The sequence below is a fragment of the Bison bison genome, unplaced genomic scaffold, assembly GCF_000754665.1.
Source record: "Bison bison bison isolate TAMUID 2011002044 unplaced genomic scaffold, Bison_UMD1.0 scf7180017864041, whole genome shotgun sequence".
Classification (NCBI taxonomy): domain Eukaryota; kingdom Metazoa; phylum Chordata; class Mammalia; order Artiodactyla; family Bovidae; genus Bison; species Bison bison.
The window spans coordinates 1606747-1624804 of NW_011494613.1; the positions used below are offsets into that span (position 1 = coordinate 1606747).

An 18058-nucleotide genomic window follows, 5' to 3' on the forward strand; every position below is an offset into this window, starting at 1 on the left:
TAATGTCTTGTCTTTAAAAAAAACATTATTTTGCTTTTTGTTCTCCAAATAATCTATTACACATGTAAAGTCAGTACTCTATCCTTGGGTTGGAAAACACAACATGTAATTCCTATATCATCAACTACTACTGATACTTCAAATGAAGACGTGAAGAGGATAAAGTCTAACAGTATATCGTGGTGGGAAAGAATCTTGATTTACTTTTTTTTAAACTACAGAACAACTTAAAAGAAGTTTTGTTTTTCTAACAATGCCAGAGACTTGGAAACTCATAACGCAAACAATCAAATCATTACCACAAAGCCTTCTGGCATCTTTTTGCAATCATATGAAAGTGTACCCCACAAGAGATAAAGTAAATGTCATCAGTTTAACACTTTTTTTCATAGGCCTGACTGGTATCTCATCTATTCTGCTAGGCTGTTAGTTTGTATGTATGGCAAACATACTACTAGATATACAACTTTTATTTGGCTCTACAAAAGCTCCTTTAATATGATTTCTGATTTAAAGCTTTTTTCCCCAAGAAACAAGTTCAGGGCTCAATGAATCTTAAGAAAAAATACGTATCTATCCACCTATTTATCTATTTATTTATTTATTTTTATTGCCTGGAAAAGTGGTCCTGCAAGTCGACCTGCCAAAGTCATGTTTTTTTTCCCCTGGAACTGCAGAAAAGCTTGTGATGGCATCTTCAGTACAGATTCCGTGACTCTGAGCAACACAAGCAGCATCTGTTCCCTTAAAGTAAAAAAATTAATTAATGTTTCCTTCTTGCATATGTTTGCTTTTGGTTAATGAATAACTTTGAAATTAATATTTGCTATAAAAATGGTATTATCTTTCAATAATTCAAATATCAAATATCTTTCAAATTTTCCAAATTCTTTATATATTAAAATATAAATTTTCATTTTACAAATCTACACAAGCCATTTTTCAGCCATAATACCTCTCCATCAAATAAAAATTTGTACAAAAGCTGATGAATTAGGGGTGAGAATATGGAGACTGCTCCCATCCCCCCTTACGGAGCTGTCTGAAGAACACTCATTTGTCTTTACAATACAGTTCTACCTTGATGCCTGTCTACCTCACTCATCTTTACAACATTAGAAACTTCGTACCTAGAATTGTACCAGGTTCAATTTCAAAAACTGCATGATACTTTAAGACTAAAAGATCACAATGAGCCTGATGAGAAAGCAAGGATTATTACTCCATTGCTTCTTTCTGTCCATTCTAGTTTGGTCATCTTTCAACTCTTTATCCTCGATGTGTACTGCAAGTCACCCAATCCTATTATATTATCCTTACCATGCCTCTCTTTCCTTAACGCTTAATATTAAGACCATAAAACTACCTTATGTGCACCTGGTAACTCAAAAACTGACCCAACCATATGCCAAAAAAAAAGTTTGAGAAGGGGATTTGGGCGGGTATATAGACAGACTAATAGCCCAAGTCTCTATCACAGCTTCCTCTTCTTTGGCTTGTCTGCAGGCCCATTCTGGGCACAGCAATATGTGGGACAGTCCATGTGAGAAATGTGCCAGAGGCAGCAAGAGGTCCCAGATGTAGGTATCACGGTTTTCTGGGAAGTGAGGGTAGAATTAAATATAAAAGTATCACTCAATAAACAGTGTCTGAACTTACTAACTAAATAAATATATGTATTCAGCTCATAAAGTAAAAATCAGAGGTAATGTATTTGTAACCTTTAGGCTTCCAGTTTCACTATATGAAACAAAAAGCCATTTAAAGTCAACTACACATTCAATAAATAATGGATTTTCCAAGTAAAACTTTCTGATTTGTGGTCAAGCTCCAATTCACTCATATATCTAACTTTTCACTTTATAATACAATAATGAATTATAAAGTCCTGTAAATTCAATGTAAATATGTGAGTAATCTTTCACAATGCTATGACTTCAAGGGAACTTACAAAAATTTTTAAACTGTGTTCCATACAGAAGTCTCTCACTTTAACCTGGCTCAAGACCACTGATTCAAAGCATATGAAAAGAAAAAAAAGGGAGGGACTAACAAAGAATGGTTCAAAGTAAAAGTTATTGGCTGACAATAACTTGGGCTCTGAAGTCAAAAGGACCACAGTTCAAAACAAAGCTGTGTGAACAATGATAAATTACTTAATTTCTTTGTGCCTAAGAATCACCATGTAAAATTATCTACCTTATGGGGGTGCTACAAGGATTAAGAAAAAATTAGATGTAAAAAGATTAAAAAGATGTGACACAGAAAAGTGCTCCAAATAAGTTAATAACAGTAACTACTTCTAACTATATCAATATGGATAATAAAGTTTTTTTTTTAAATAAAACTATTTTCTATATGTAACAAAACAAACTAGGCATATTGTTTTACTAAGTACCCCCACTTTTAAAGAATGAGTCAAAAGAGGAAAATTATATACATAATAAGGATGTTTACTGTCCTTCTCTCCTCCAACAACAAAACAAGTAACTACATGTCCACCAAGAGGTGGTTAGTTAAGGTTTGGTGCATACACACGGTATAACACTATGTGACTCGATGTGGTTTGGTCAGCCAAACGTTCACCAAAGGACAAACGATGATTACCTGTAGAGAACGAGCGTCCGGGAAACTTTTATTTTCTTTCTAAAACTTTTCTTTGTTTGTTTGAATTTTACAATGAACAAGTATCTTTACAAAAACTGAAGAACTGCTCTTCTCATCTCTCTAAAAGTCCTTTTTTTTATTTCAATTAAATTTTTATAGAGTATAATATATGATACTATGCTAAGAAATGTAGGAAATATAAAAACAAGACAGCCAGTATATACCTTGTAGACCATCTTAATTCAGTGAGGTAAAAGACATGTATACAAGTAATTTAGGAACTAAGGCAATTTTGAAAAGATCTACAACACAGGTGATGCTATTTTAACCATCTCATCCTCATCTCTGTTGTAGATCTTGTCAAAATTGTCTTAGTTCCTAAATTACTTGTATATGTGTCCATCACCAACTGAACGGACATAATTTGAGCTAACTCCAGGAGATGGTAAAGGACAGGGAAGCCTGGCATGCTGCAATCCAGGGGTTTGCGAAGAGTCAGACACAATTTAGTGACTGCAAAACCACAAAACGACAGAGGTAAAAACACAGAATGAAAGGAAGAGAACGGAAAGAGGAAGAGTATGTGAGGAAAGGAAGGTAGAATCTAAGGATAGTTATGGTAACAACAAGAAAAGATGACAGGAATTAGATTCTCTAAAGAAAAGTTCAGACTGCTTAAGAGAGAGCAAACCTGATAAAGCTGGCAGGTAGGATTGCATCCTGCAGGACAGAATTTAGGCTTGAGAAAGGGCTAGAAAAGTAGTCAGGAGCCTGACTGTACAAGGCCTTGAATATAAGGTTCAGGAATCAAGCAGTCATACATTCAAACATTTATTTAATCATTCATTCAAACATACATAAATTCATTTATTCATACATGCATGCCAGTATTCATTCTTGGGGAAGGCCATCAATGCCCACTTTAGAAAGATAAACAAAGGGATCTTGTAAAATTTGATCAAAGATATTTGAGATAAAGTGAAGGAGAACATTGTTGCCATCATGATTATTACCTAAAATATTACAGTCATTCATTAATAATGGAAGCCTGTACAATATTGTTACAAGCCCTATTCAGACACTATTCCTCTAGAAATTACTATGTGCATATACACTTTAAAAAAAAAAAAAAAAAAGCATTTTTTTACCAAGTCTTTTTGTCCATTGATACTTGCACAACCATGAACCGATAAATGTTAAGAATTCGTTTACACATATCTGTGTGCTCATCCAGAAGACTTTTTATCTCATTTGCAGGTTCAAGAAGAAATATGTTTGAAGAGTTTATAATAAACACCTAAAGTAAAACAAATCATAAGCTGTTTGTTACAAAATTTAAAGGGAAAAAATTCAAGATGCTAGGTGATCGACAACAAACTTAAAAGCATTAGACTATAGGTTAATTCTAATCCTGCTTCTACCACCAGCTTGATATGGGAAATTAAAATTCATTCAATCTATTTTTATGTTTATCTAGACAAATATACAATTACTAGCAGGCATTGAAAGAAAATAAACCAAGTGAAAAACAGCAATTTTTAAAAGTGAGTCTTTAACAAAATAACCTTATTACTGTCATAAAATGGAAAGAATAAAAACAGTTTAGGATAAAAGAGGATAGATACCTCAATCAAGATGATAGATACCTCAAACAAGGTGAACTTTCTGAATGAGGTGTTCAAAATTATCTATTTTCTTTTTTCATGTTTATTGATTATGTATGCATATCTGTTTTGTTAATAACAGACTGCATATTACAGTACTACTAATCAGGATCTATCAATATGTATCTTTAATTAAATTTATTATAATATCATTAATTATACTTTGTTATAGAGGACAAAGTTGTTATATTAGTGACAGGTATGTGCAAAGGTTCTCAAAACACTTTGGAGGAATAGAACATTACATTTATTGTGAACCAAGAACATTACATCTTCCATACCCACAATTCTGATTTAAATTCCCTGGATGAACTCTGTAACAAAAGATAGTTGTAAAATCATGTGAGCAAAGAACACTTAAGCTAACTTTAAAACTGTGGAAAGAGCTGACTCTGTAGGTCTACCAACACTGACTTGCAAAAGAGAGGCACAAATAACATTAGAAATAAAATAAGAATGTACTTACATACCCAGTGGAGAATTTTAAAATGATAGTTTAGTGAATAACTTTATGCCAGTAAAACTGAAAATTTAATAAAATGGGTATTTTGTAGATAAAACATAAACTGCCAAAACTGACTCAAGAAACAGTAGAAAAGAGGTACAATACAAAGACAGTGAACTGCTAATCAAGGTATCCCTGATCCATCCCTAAACACCAGGCCTACGCTGCTTTACAGGCAGAGTTTTGTCCAATTTTTCCAAAAAATGATCCCTATTGTACATAAAATGTTTCAGAAACAAAAAAAGAAAAAAAAACACTACCAAATTTATTTTTATAAAACTATAACCCAGTTATCAAAACCAGATAAGGACTATATAACAAAAGTAAGAGGTACTTCAGAACACACAGACGAGAATCTTCAAAAAATAGCAATTCAACTCAAGCAAAATATAATACTTTATGACCAAGTAATATTTACCTCAGAAATATAAGAATGCCTTGACATCAGCAAAATTTAATAATATAATGTACCCTATAAAAAGTTGGCTTCAAGCTCAACATTCAGAAAACTAAGATCATGGCATCCGCTCCCATCACTTCATGGGAAATAGATGGGGAAACAGTGGAAACAGTGTCAGACTTTATTTTGGGGGGCTCCAAAATCACTGCAGATGGTGACTGCAGCCATGAAATTAAAAGACGCTTACTGCTAGGAAGGAAAGTTATGACCAACCTAGATAGCATGTTCAAAAGCAGAGACATTACTTTGCCAACAAAGGTCCGTCTAGTCAAGGCTATGGTTTTTCCTGTGGTCATGTATGGATGTGAGAGTTGGACTGTGAAGAAGACTGAGCACCGAAGAATTGATGCTTTTGAACTGTGGTGGTGGAGAAGACTCTTGAGAGCCCCCTGGACTGCAAGGAGACCCAACCAGTCCATTCTGAAGGAGATCAGCCCTGGGATTTCTTTGGAAGGAATGATGCTAAAGCTGAAACTCCAGTACTTTGGCCACCTCATGCGAAGAGTTGACTCATTGGAAAAGACTCTGATGCTGGGAGGGGTTGGGGGCAAGAGGAGAGGGGGACGACAGAGGATGAGATGGCTGGATGGCATCACTGACTCGATGGACGTGAGTCTGAGTGAACTCTGGGAGTTGGTGATGGACAGGGAGGCCTGGCGTGCTGCAATTCACGGGGTCGCAAAGAGTCGGACACGACTGAGCAACTGATCTGATCTGATCAACAGATTAAAATGTGAAAAGGTAGAATCATCACATTGCATCAAGAAAAGCACTTAGCACTTATTCATTTTTTTAAAATTTAGCACACTAAGAAAAAAGGTAAAATTTCTTAAATCTGAAAAAGAGTATTTATCAGGAACTACAGCAAATGTTTTAACAGCAATTGAACTTGAAAAGTTCTGCCTGAACCTGAATATATGGAAGTAATGCCAAAAGTCAAGAACAAGACAAGGATTCCTCACTATCATCTCACTGTCCCGTGGAACCCAGTAAGCAAAGGAAGTGACAGGGAGCAGAAAATGAATATAAATAAGGATGACTTAAAACAGATAAGACAAAGGTCAACTATGTAGCAACCTGGAAGAAAAATGTTCCTAAGAAAAGGAAAAGCAAGTTTAAATGACCTGAGGTGAGAGCCGGCCTAGCATACGTGAGGACTACCAAGTATAGAGTGAAGTGAGGAAGGGGAAAAGCAGTGGGAGGTGCGTTGAGAAACAGCCAGAGCACATGAAGCAGAGTTTCTTATACTGCCAATGGTGAGGTACAGGTTTTCCCCCGAGTCTTTTGCAGACCAATCTTATTGTAAAATACAGTTTAAAAAAATGAATAGGATAAAGGAAATGAGAAAAAGACATGCAAAATACAAACCCAAACTTCTCATCAGAATCAAGGGATATTAAATGACTTAAGTTTCTAAACTTTCACTCTCAATTTTGTAAGTACCTGTGGGCTGGCACTAGTCTGTGGACCACATACTTTGAGGAGCAATGATGTAAAGGCTTGATAGATCACTGGGAAAACTGATAATGAAAAGTCACCAGAGGCTTTGGAACAGAAAAATGACATGATCTGATTTATGGGATCCCTCTGGCTATTGGGTTGAGAATATACCAGGGTGATGGCAGGTGCAAGACCAGAAGCAAGAATAGTAATTAGAAATTTATTGCAATATTCCCGATGAAAGATTATTGAGGCCTGAACGTAAAAGAGAAAAAAAAAAAAAAAAAGATTATTGAGGCCTGAACAAAAGAAGTAGTGTAGTGCCGAACAGTAGTCAGATTCTAAATAGATTCTGAAAGTTGACAGGATTTGTTGTCAAATTAGATATAGGGTATAAAAGCAACACAGGAAATAAGATGGCCTGAGCAACTGGAAAACAAGAGCTGCCATCAAATGAAATGAGAAAAACTGCAGGAAGACCATGTTTGTTGAACAAGATAAGTCAAGTTTTAGATATGTCAAATTTAAGATGTCTATTAGATAGTCAAGTGAAGATGCCAACTTGGCATTTGAATATTTGAGTTCAGGACTCTTAAGAATTCAGATAATAAGTCTCAGACTAGAAATAAAAAGTCTAAGTTGCAGTGTAGAGATGACACTTAAAGCCCTAAGAATGGATAAGATCAATAAGACATCAATAAGTTTACATAGAAAAGAGAGCCAAGAACTGGTTCCTGGGTACTTCAACATGAAAGTTCGGAAATATTTTGAAAAATCAGTAAAAAAAAAAAAAAAAAAAGAAGAAGAAAAGAAAACAAAAACCTAAGAAGTAGCCAGTGAGTTAGGAGAAAATAGAAAAACAGGAGTGTATGATATCGGGCACCTCATGCGAAGAGTTGACTCATTGGAAAAGACCCTGATGCTAGGAGGGATTGGGGGCAGGAGGAGAAGGGGATGACAGAGGATGAGATGGCTGGATGGCATCACTGACTCGATGGACGTGAGTCTGAGTGAACTCCGGGAGTTGGTGAGGGACAGGGAGGCCTGGTGTGCTGCGATTCATGGGGTCGCAAAGAGTTGGACACAACTGAGTGACTGATCTGATCTAATCTGATCTGATGACATCTGAAGGCCATCTGAAGAATGGTTTTAACAGCGAGGAATGATCTACTCTGTAAAATGCTGACAAATCTGGTAAAATTAGGACTGAAAAACTCCATGTGATTTAACAATGGAGAAGTCACATGTGGCCTTGACAAGAACAGTAAGATTTAAAATATGAATAAATACAACGAACTAAAAATCAGTAACAAAAAAAAAAAATCCAAAAGGATAATGGAAAAACATTAATAGGCCATACATAAGAAAAGATACTCGGTAGTGATAAAGGAAAAGTAAATTAAAACAGGGAAACACAAACTAAAAAGAATAACATTTCATATACACAGGAGCAGCAAAAATTAAAATCTGACAATATAAGCTATGAGGAAGAGACAAGGAAATAAGAACTTATAAGCATTACTAAGGGAATGTAAAATATAATCATGCTGAAGAACAATTTGGCAATTAATAGTTAAGTAAAACTGATAACATACAAACGCTCCAACCCAGCAATTCCACTTATACATATATATCCTAGGGAAATTGTCCAACACGTACCCAAAAATACATGTATAAGAATGTTCAATGCAGCATTATCTGAATATTGATAAATTGGAAACCATCTTAAAATACCAACTTAAAAAACCATCAACACATACATACAAAAACCATCAACAAAAAATTATTAAGAAAATGCAAAATAATCATAAATTATAATACCACAAAGAAGTTTTAAATGAATTAATTATGGCTATATATCAATAAGAAATCTCAAAAACATAATGGATAATGTAAAAAGTTGCTGATGACAGTAATACCATGACACAATTTATAAAAATTTTAAAACTGTATGGAAAAAAAATGCAATGTTTATCAATATACATTATGATATGAAGGTTAAGGAAAAAACAACATTAACAGGATATAACAGTAATTGATAAATGTGTGTGGTGGGTTCATTGTATTTAAAAAATTACACTGAAATATTGAAATATGTATTTGAAATAGTTAATGATTTTTATTTCATTTTATAAAAATAAACAAAAAGTGATCTACCTGCAAAACTGCCTGGGCACCAGCTCGTATGTTTTGTTCTATGGCTTCTTCAGAAGCATTATGAAGAAGATCTTGGTAGGTGCCATTTTTAGGCCAAGTGGAATTTCGAACATGATCAGCAACATTGGTGTCATTTTCCTGAAGCAAAATATCAAGTTAATACTTTATCAATTAAGAATGCTGTGACAAGTCAGTAAGTTCAAGAAGTAAACTGGAAAGTACTAGGTCCCTCTGTTAAACATCTCAAAATAGAAGATATCCTATTTGACTACAAAAGTAACATGTATGTACACTGTAAAAAAAAAGTTCTCAAAAAAAAAAAAAATTTCTCATTGACAAAAATATAAGGAAAAAAAAAATCACCCATCAGGACCAGTCAGAAATTGTATTATTTCAGATACGGAGACATTTTTCTACCTATCTAATGTATAAACCTCCCATCTTACACTTACACATTCAAAATGAGACTGTTTTGGCTTCCCTGGTGGTGCAGTGGTTAAGAATCTGCCTGCCAGTGCAGGGGACACAGGTTCTATCCCTGGTCTGGGATGATCCCACATGATGCAGAGCAACTAAGCCTGTGCACCACAATTTCTGAGCCCACAAGCCATAACTGCTGAGCCAGTATGCCTAGAGTCTGTGCTCTGCAACAAGAAGCTGCTGAAATGAGAAGCCTGCACACCACAACAAAGAGTAGCCCCTGCCCTGACTTGCCACTAGAAAAAGTCCCAGCGCAGCCAAATAAGTAAATAAATAAATCTTGAAAAGAATGGGATCGTATTATTTATAGCTTTGTAAAAGATAAATCCTCTTCTAAAGGAAATGCCAGAATCCAAATGACTTAAATAAAAGGAAATAGCTTCTATTTATCCTACTTAAGAAAAATAAAATTCCTGTTATCCAAAGATAGATGAATACAGACACTTCAAACCATTTATACTGCAGCTTTCTGCCAGTGTTAGCTGTCAAAAGTCCTGCTGATTAAGGAGTTCCCTCAGTTAAACAGAAATTTCACTCAATGTTGTTCTTTTTTTTTTTTAAGTTTCTAATTTCTTTCTGCTTTTGGTCATTCAACAGTATCTAGTATCTTCTTTTTTTTATTTTTTTTTTTTAGTATTCTGCCTAGAACTTACAATTTTAATATATGGGAGATTTAGTCTAATCAAACTATTGTTTCATTACCAGAAGCAGTATTGTAACTCAGGTTTGTCCGAGTAGCCAATATAATATATCATGGTCTAGTCTACACTGTTCTCTTAAGCTCCATACTTCTCCATCAGGTATCTTCTGAACAGTTCTTCCTGAATAACCCACAATTCAAGACACTTAAAAGTAAATTTATACAAGCATGCTCTCCTCATTTCTACCAATCCGAATATAGCCTCCTTGGACATAATCACCATACTTGCACTTTTCACTCCTGTTCATGTGTGAATGGCAACTAACTTGGTTGCAAAAGAAAAAGCTTGGGACACCTTCTCATTCCTCACATATAATTAGTCATCAAAACTTGATTTCACCATCAAAGGAGCTCATAAATCTGTCTTCTCCCTTATATTTCCATTGCAACTGCCACTGTCCTCTATCAGGTGCCTATTATCTCCTTCTGGTACTTCCTAGCTAGTGTCCTTGCCTCCAGACAAGGACGCTAGCTATCTTCCACTCTAAGCTTGGTATGAGCCTTCTGAGATTTGTAACTATCCATGCCATTTTTCTATTTATGAATATTTATGAATCTTTCCAGTGTCCAGAATGTAATCAAAGTCCATCATGACAGCATACAAGTTATTAAACAGGGTCTAGTTCTTGTCTATCTCACATTTCTTATCACTCTCAACCACCAACTCTTAGCTACAGCCAAATAAAAGTATTTTCAGTGTATGTACTACAGCATCCATTTTGATTTAGTCTCACTGTTTTGTTTTGACTGGGATGTGCAGCTTGCAGGATCTTTCTTACCCAACCAAAGATGAATCTGGGCCCCAGCAGTGAAAGCACCACGTCCTAACCACTGGACCACCAGGGAATTCCCACCACAATTTAAAATATTATACCTTTTGTAATATTATCCAATTTTGATCTAGACAATGACTGAAAGAATCAGAATACAAGCTCTTTTAAAGTTGTGACATCAAAGAGCTTTGGGATAGAGTACTGAGATAACATATTATCTAAACTGTGAAATATAATTGACTGTTGAACAACATTGGGTGTAGGGCACCAACCCTTTGAGCAGCAAACATCTGCATATAACTTATAGTTGGCTCTCAATATCCATAGTTTCTCCATTATCGACAGATTTAACCAACTATGGATTATGTGGTACGTAATATTTACTATCGAAATAGATCCTCATATAAATGGACCCACATAGTTTAAACTCACATTATTCAAGGATCAACTGTATACTGAAAAGTATCTTTATCTTCCCATCTATCCCATATCATCACACTTCTGTGAAAACCTTATCTATTACACTTAGGTACTAAAATACATAAGTCTTATTTTACCTCTTCTCTTTTTTCTCCTTCTTCCATTGAAATATCATGCTCTGTGACATTGTCAATGCATGGAAGGTCTGAAGAAGAGATCACAATTTCTTCAGGCTCTTGCATGAACAAAGGTTTTTCCTCTTGCTGGATCCATTCTTGATATACTTTTACCACTTTTCTCATAGCTGCTGCTTCGCAAATTGGTAATAAAAATGCCTAGTGAAAAAAAGAGAATATAATGACACCTTTTACTTTACTGCAAACTACTAAAATATACATTTCTATCAATAAAATGTGAGATATAAATGATTCTTAAAGAGCTAAAGTAAAACAACTCATTGTCAGAAAAACCCTTTTGTTTCCAAATAATCTGTAAATACATTAAGACAAATACTTTTGGTAGGTAGATATGGATTTCCAACCATAGGAGCAAAGATTTATTTCAATAGTGCTATTTCTGAATGAACATATTCCCTGTAACTGTGCTCCTATAAGTTTAATGTAAATACAACTTTTCATAATAAATCACATTTTTGTAGATTAAAATAAATTTTGATAAAAAGATTTTAATTTTAAAAAATGACTCTAAAAAGCAATAAAAACAGTATGTAACAAGGCAACTTAGCTTTTCACAACATATTGTTTAAAAAGGTAAGAGTTTTCTTCTGTCATTTTACACACTTAAAATTTTACAAGCTAAACAATATGGCAAAAATATTTAGACAGTTTAAAGGAATACCTTACAATTATCCTTTCCTTTCAGTATTATCTTAAGTTTAAAGATAACATTTTCCTTAACACAAAAAATCATCAGAGAAAAAAAAAACCCTTTTATACAATTCATACTTATAAAGGAAGAAAAGCACTCAGTCTCACTACTCAAAGTCCTTCCCTTATAATATTTGTGCTTATGTGTTATCATTTTATTGTTATTTTTTTAACAAATAAAATTGGTATTCAACTTACTTGATTTTTTTGTATTTGTTTCATAATGATTATCTATGAATTTCAGCTGTAAAAATCACAAAACCTTTACCTAAAACATGATACTTTCTACTCTAGAATTATCTATGAATATTTAATAACAATTATGGGGTCAAAAGACTACTTTATCTGACTGAAACTAGCCAAGAAAATAATGATGAAAAGTTCATGTGTAATATCAATAGGGTATTTCATGTTGTTTGGTAATCCTTTTATTTATTGCTATTATTGATTCCCTAGAAAACTGCATTACTTGCTACTTTCCTCCATCTAACAAACCCATTCCCAAATTCTCATTCTCATGTTCTGACAGTTTAATGGTCAATGGCATAATTTTGAACATCACTGCCTGCTCTAAGACTATTTTACAACTGAAGCAACAGTTCAGATTTCCTTAAAAATATTAGAAGAAAAAAGAAAGCTCAATCTCTAAAAGTTCTATTCTCAAATACTGAAAAATTTACTTAAAAATTAGCATGAGAAGTCTCTGTATTTTCTGCTCATTTTTGTTTTGAACCTAAAGAGAGAAGTCACTCAGTCGTGTCCGACCCTTGTAGCTGACCAGGCTCCTCGGTCCATGGGATTTTCCATACAAAAATACTGGAGTGGGTTGCCATTTCCTTCTCCAGGGGATCTTTCCGATCCAGGGATCGAACCCAGGTCTCCTGCACTGCAGGCAGACTCTTTACCATCTGAGCCACCAGGGAAGCCCTTGAACCTAACACTGCTCTATAAAAATAAAGCTTATTAATTTTAAAAATGTTAGACCCAGAGCTACGATTTTCACTATTGCAAAAATTATCACACTATATTCCAAGTGGCTGGATGTATCTATTAAAGACAAGAGTGAATACATATCACATTTGTCCTTATAGGCCACCATACTGATTTTGCCTACACACTAAAGGATCTTGAGGAAAGACTGATCTTAGTCATGGCTAAAAATCTGATGCATAAAAACTAGAGGGTCATTTTATACATTTACAATGAAAAATAGCTGTCTCAGACCAGAACGTTCAACTCCATATGAGTGAGTGAAGTTGCTCAGTCGTGTCTGACTCTTTGCGACCCCATGGACTGTATATAGCCTACCAGGCTCCTCTGTCCATGGGGTTTTCCAGGCAAGAATACTGGAGTAGGTTACCATTTCCTTCTCCAGGAGATCTTCCTGACCCACGGACTGAACCCAGGTCTCCCACACTGTAGGGAGACGCTGTACCGTCTGAGCCACCAGGGAAGTCAAATCCATATATTGGCACCTTAATCTTTCTACAAAGAAGTACCACTCACAATCAGATACAAGTATTAATTGATAATAAGGGAATCTGTCATTATAGGCAAGAATATGTGAATTAATACTCAGCCAATTTTCTCTCTACAGGTAGACCTACGAGGTCATCTCCACTTTTATGATTTTATGACCATAAAACTACATCAGAACCAGAAAACTACAGGGAGAAAAAAAATGAAAACAAGAGATAAAAAATAAGTAAAATAGTTAATGGTATCAGCTTAAGGCAACCTGGTACACAGTTTTCTAATAAGTGGCTTCGCCAATGGGATCTGATTTACTGGTAGCTAAGGCTCTCTTCTTTGGTGAAAAAACGCTAAGAAACATGTTAGTCTCTGATTACTTTTTTAATGGGCTTCCATTATTAACCAACCCAGACTGTGACAAACACATTCTTTAAAATTTAATTAATACAGTGAGCATTTAGCAGACCCGGGAATTTTTTGTCTCCTTAGAGACAAAAAGGTTAGAGAAAAATCTCCTTAGAGACAAAGAGGTTCACATTTTGTCTCAGAATACTTAATCTAATGTATGTTAACACGAATAATTCATTTTCCAAATAAAAAGTAGAATTATTTACTTTTTTGTAAATCTCGTTAATGTTTAGCTTAATAGAAGACAGTTGGATTCTCTTATCTGCTTGCTTCCATATTAAATCTGATACAATATCGTATGTCAGGTACCCCGGGGAAAATTTCACTGTACACTTGTGAGACAGCAAGAGTGAAAAAGGTTTTGACCTTATGAACCTCAAAAGGTTCTGGGGATTTCTCAGGAGCCCCAGGTTATACTTTGCCACCCACTGCCCCCCATTTATGGAGAAGGCAATGGCAACCCACTCCAGTACTCTTGCCTGGAAAATTCCATGGATGGAGGAGCCTGGTAGGCTGCAGTCCATGGGGTCGCTAAGAGTCGGACACGACTGAGCGACTTCACTTTGACTTTTCACTTTCAAGCATTGGAGAAGGAAATGGCAACCCACTCCAGTGTTCTTGCCTGGAGAATCCCAGGGACAGGGGAGCCTGGTGGGCTGCCGTCTCTGGGGTTGCACAGAGTTGGACACGATTGAAGCGACTTAGCAGCAGCAGCAGCCCCCCATTTATGTATTTTTAAATTACATATAAATAAATCTATGGTGCTTTTAAAGGCTAAACTCTTTATGTGTTTTATTTACCTCACATCAAAGTACCTGTGGCTCCTCACAAGTACTAACAACATACAGCACAAAGAATGGGTTTATTTATAAAATAGTGTTATTATGCCTATTCTATACTGAACTGAAGGGATATGGAGAATAATTTTATCATTTCAAATAATCTGGGCATTTACGCTTTACAGTTGTACCTTTCTTTTAAAGACACATAACATTATAGATACCCTCATCTGAGCTAGAACTCACAATCATTAAACTGGCCCTAAAAAAAATTATCACCTATGTAACAAACTGTCTCAAGACTTGGCTTCTAGAAATACATGTTAGCCCAGAGCTAGCACTAACAAAGTGCCCAGCACTCAACAGTTACTGAGTTTCTTGATTAATTCACCAAATTTGATAATTCACTAAACAAATTCACCAAAATTTATTTGGTACCTAACTCACTTGCCAGGCACTATGGCTACAATGATGAATAAGTATTTATGGAGGGTAATAAGAAAGATCAAAATTAAACAAACATTAAAAAATTTCTAAAACTCAGGAGAGATACTATGAAGGTGAGTATAGTTTTCAAAAACATCATTAAAGAGAGGTCCTTACTGAGAGTGTGTGTGTGTGTGTGTATGTACACGTGTGTGTACACCTGCTTCTGGGTGGGCAGGTGAATGGGTGAGGGTGGTCATGGAAGACTTTTCTGGTGTACTCACATTTAAGCTATGATCTTAAAGGTTGAGTAGCCAGGTAAGAAGAGGAGGTGGGAAGGAAAGACAGGAAGGCTGAAGACAGGGAAACAGTTAAGTGTAATGGCTATGAGGATGAAATTATTTGAAAGACGAAAAGATAAGACATTTCTACTAAACTTACCTACAGAGGGACTTGTGCTCTAGCTGGGACTGCTAAGGGCAAAAATCATCATATGCCTATATACCTAATAATTAATGAAATATTTCTGTCTATACCACAGTATGAAACATATGAGCCTTCAAATTAAAACAGAAATTATTACACAGATTCTCCGTTACGCAAACTTATCATCAGTATTAAGCAAGTAAAAATAGCTTTTCTACTACAATCTAATCTTAGAAACTGATTCCTTTCAAAACATTAATGATTCATTGGAGTCACCATCCGAAAATCTATTTTTATTTAAGTTTTGCCTTAAAAACCACTTTTAAAAAGCAGCTGTTACAATAAAAATAACATCTCAGAGAACTTCAGTTCCCAGCAGTATTGTAAGAAAGATACCCTAGAATCTACTTGCACAGAACACCTAAAAGTTGTCACATGAAAAGTATAATATACCTTTTAAATGAATGGCTCAGCTTGTAAGGGTATTCTGAGTCTAGAACAAAATGAAAGTATTGATCTAGAGGGGCGAGTAAGCAATGCAACAGGTGGGTGCTGCCTTGGACAGCCTTCAGAGCTTTGCTTTAATGCCCTCTGTGTGGACCGGAGAGACCATATAAACGTGAAACCAATCATGGGTACATCCTCAAAATAATGGTGAGCTAGGAGAGGAAGAAAAAACTTGACTCCAGAGAAGAGTCAGTGAGGAAACTTGTCTGCTGACTTGGAGTAAGGAATACCAGTCTTCCCTGGAAACTCATATTCGCAGGCTGGCTATCACCTAACTTTGAGTGCTGCAAAGTGAGAAGAATCATAAGCAAAGAATTGTAATGTAAAGTAAACCAAGGTTGACAGGACTCCTGCATACCTGAGAGAAGCAAGTGCAAATCTTTTCTGGAGGAACACATGCTTCAACTCAGGTTTTAAAGTAATTTTCATAAGATTCCAAAGAAATGTAAGCTCTGAACATAAAAATCCAAACAAACAAATGAGGGTGAATAAACAAACAACAAACAAGGCCAGAACAGCAAAAACCTAAGTTACTAGAATTACTGGAATAAGGAATGTGAATATTTTAATATGTTTTAATATTAAGAAAGTGAAAATATGAACAAATAAGCCACTGGAAAAAAATCACTATACAGATATTTAAAAACAACCAACTATTAACTTCTAGAAATTAAAATATAAATAGTATCATTAAAAACCCAATAAGGGGAATTCTATTTCCAAGACTGTGATACTGGGTAAGTAATCGTACAACTGAAAAAAATATGTAATACATTAAAAAAAATTTTTTATCTTCTTAAATGCACTGATGAGCCAAAAAGTAGGGAGAAATATTTGAAAATAAAAACTTACATGAGGTCCAAACTCAAGAGAGGTTTTAGGTGTAGCAATAAAGTGGTTTCATTTTGAGTGGAACCAATTACTCTGGATTTTACGGATCTATAGGGGCAAGGAAGAAAGAATGATAGGGAAACTTCCAAAATTGGAATTCCAAAGGAATATATATCATCAGTGAAATGCCCCGCTGGATGAAGCATAAGCTGGAATCAAGATTGCTGGGAGAAACATCAATAACCTCATATATGCAGATGACACTACCCTTATGGTAGAAAGTAAAGGGGACCTATAAGAGTCTCTTGATGAAAGTGAAAGAGGAGAGTGAAAAAGCTGACTTAAAACTCAACATTCAAAAAATAAAGATCATGGCATCCAGTCCCATCACTTAAAACTGCTGCTGCTAAGTCGCTTCAGTCATGTCCAACTCTGTGCGACCCCAGAGATGGCAGCCCACCAGGCTCCCCCGTCCCTGGGATTCTCCAGGCAAGAACACTGGAGTGGGTTGCCATTTCCTTCTCCAGTGCATGAAAGTGAAAAGAGAAAGTGAAATCGCTCAGTCATGTCCGACCCTCAGCGACCCCATGGACTGCAGCCCACCAGGCTCCTAGAGTAGCCTATATTTGTTATACAGTATTGTGCAACTTACAGTTTTTTTCTGAATATTTCTTATTTTTCCCAAGCCCTGTTTCCCAGGACTTTGATCATTAAATATGTCTACCTTAAGGTTCCAAATACCTATGTCTTTATGAAACATGTCGGGATAAATTCATTCTCTTTAATGTGACAAGCTACATTCTAAAAATGACCCCAAACCTGCTATATTGGTACAGGTTATGAAGTGTTATCTAAAGATCTGAGGGACGTTCAGGGGACAGACTCAGACCTTAGAAAGGGATTTTAAAGAATTCTAAATTCTCAAGAGAAACATTCTGGGAAGGGAAGAAGTGTTCTATAATCTAGGGCATATTCCAGAGCCCTTGTTCTCATTAAACGTCTACCCCATTAAAAGTCTGCAAGGAAAACTGCCCATACATAGAGGCAAAGTAGATAACAGACATCTCCTCAAAAGCTGTAACCAAAAGCTAGCCTTAATACAGGTTTACACTTGT

General features: G+C 35.4%; 1 protein-coding gene across 9 annotated transcripts in view; it reads right to left on the reverse strand.

Moving 5' to 3' along the window:
• RALGAPA1 (Ral GTPase activating protein, alpha subunit 1 (catalytic)) overlaps window positions 1–18058 on the reverse strand; it is a 211085-nt gene that overhangs the window by 125931 nt on the left and 67096 nt on the right. For all 9 annotated transcript variants that reach the window (XM_010835311.1, XM_010835310.1, XM_010835304.1 and 6 more), the window contains 4 exons: window positions 11344–11541; window positions 8834–8971; window positions 3756–3904; window positions 615–744 (listed from right to left, as the gene is read on the reverse strand). In XM_010835311.1, coding sequence (XP_010833613.1) covers window positions 615–744; window positions 3756–3904; window positions 8834–8971; window positions 11344–11541 — 615 coding nt within the window. The remainder of the gene's footprint in view (window positions 1–614; window positions 745–3755; window positions 3905–8833; window positions 8972–11343; window positions 11542–18058) is intronic.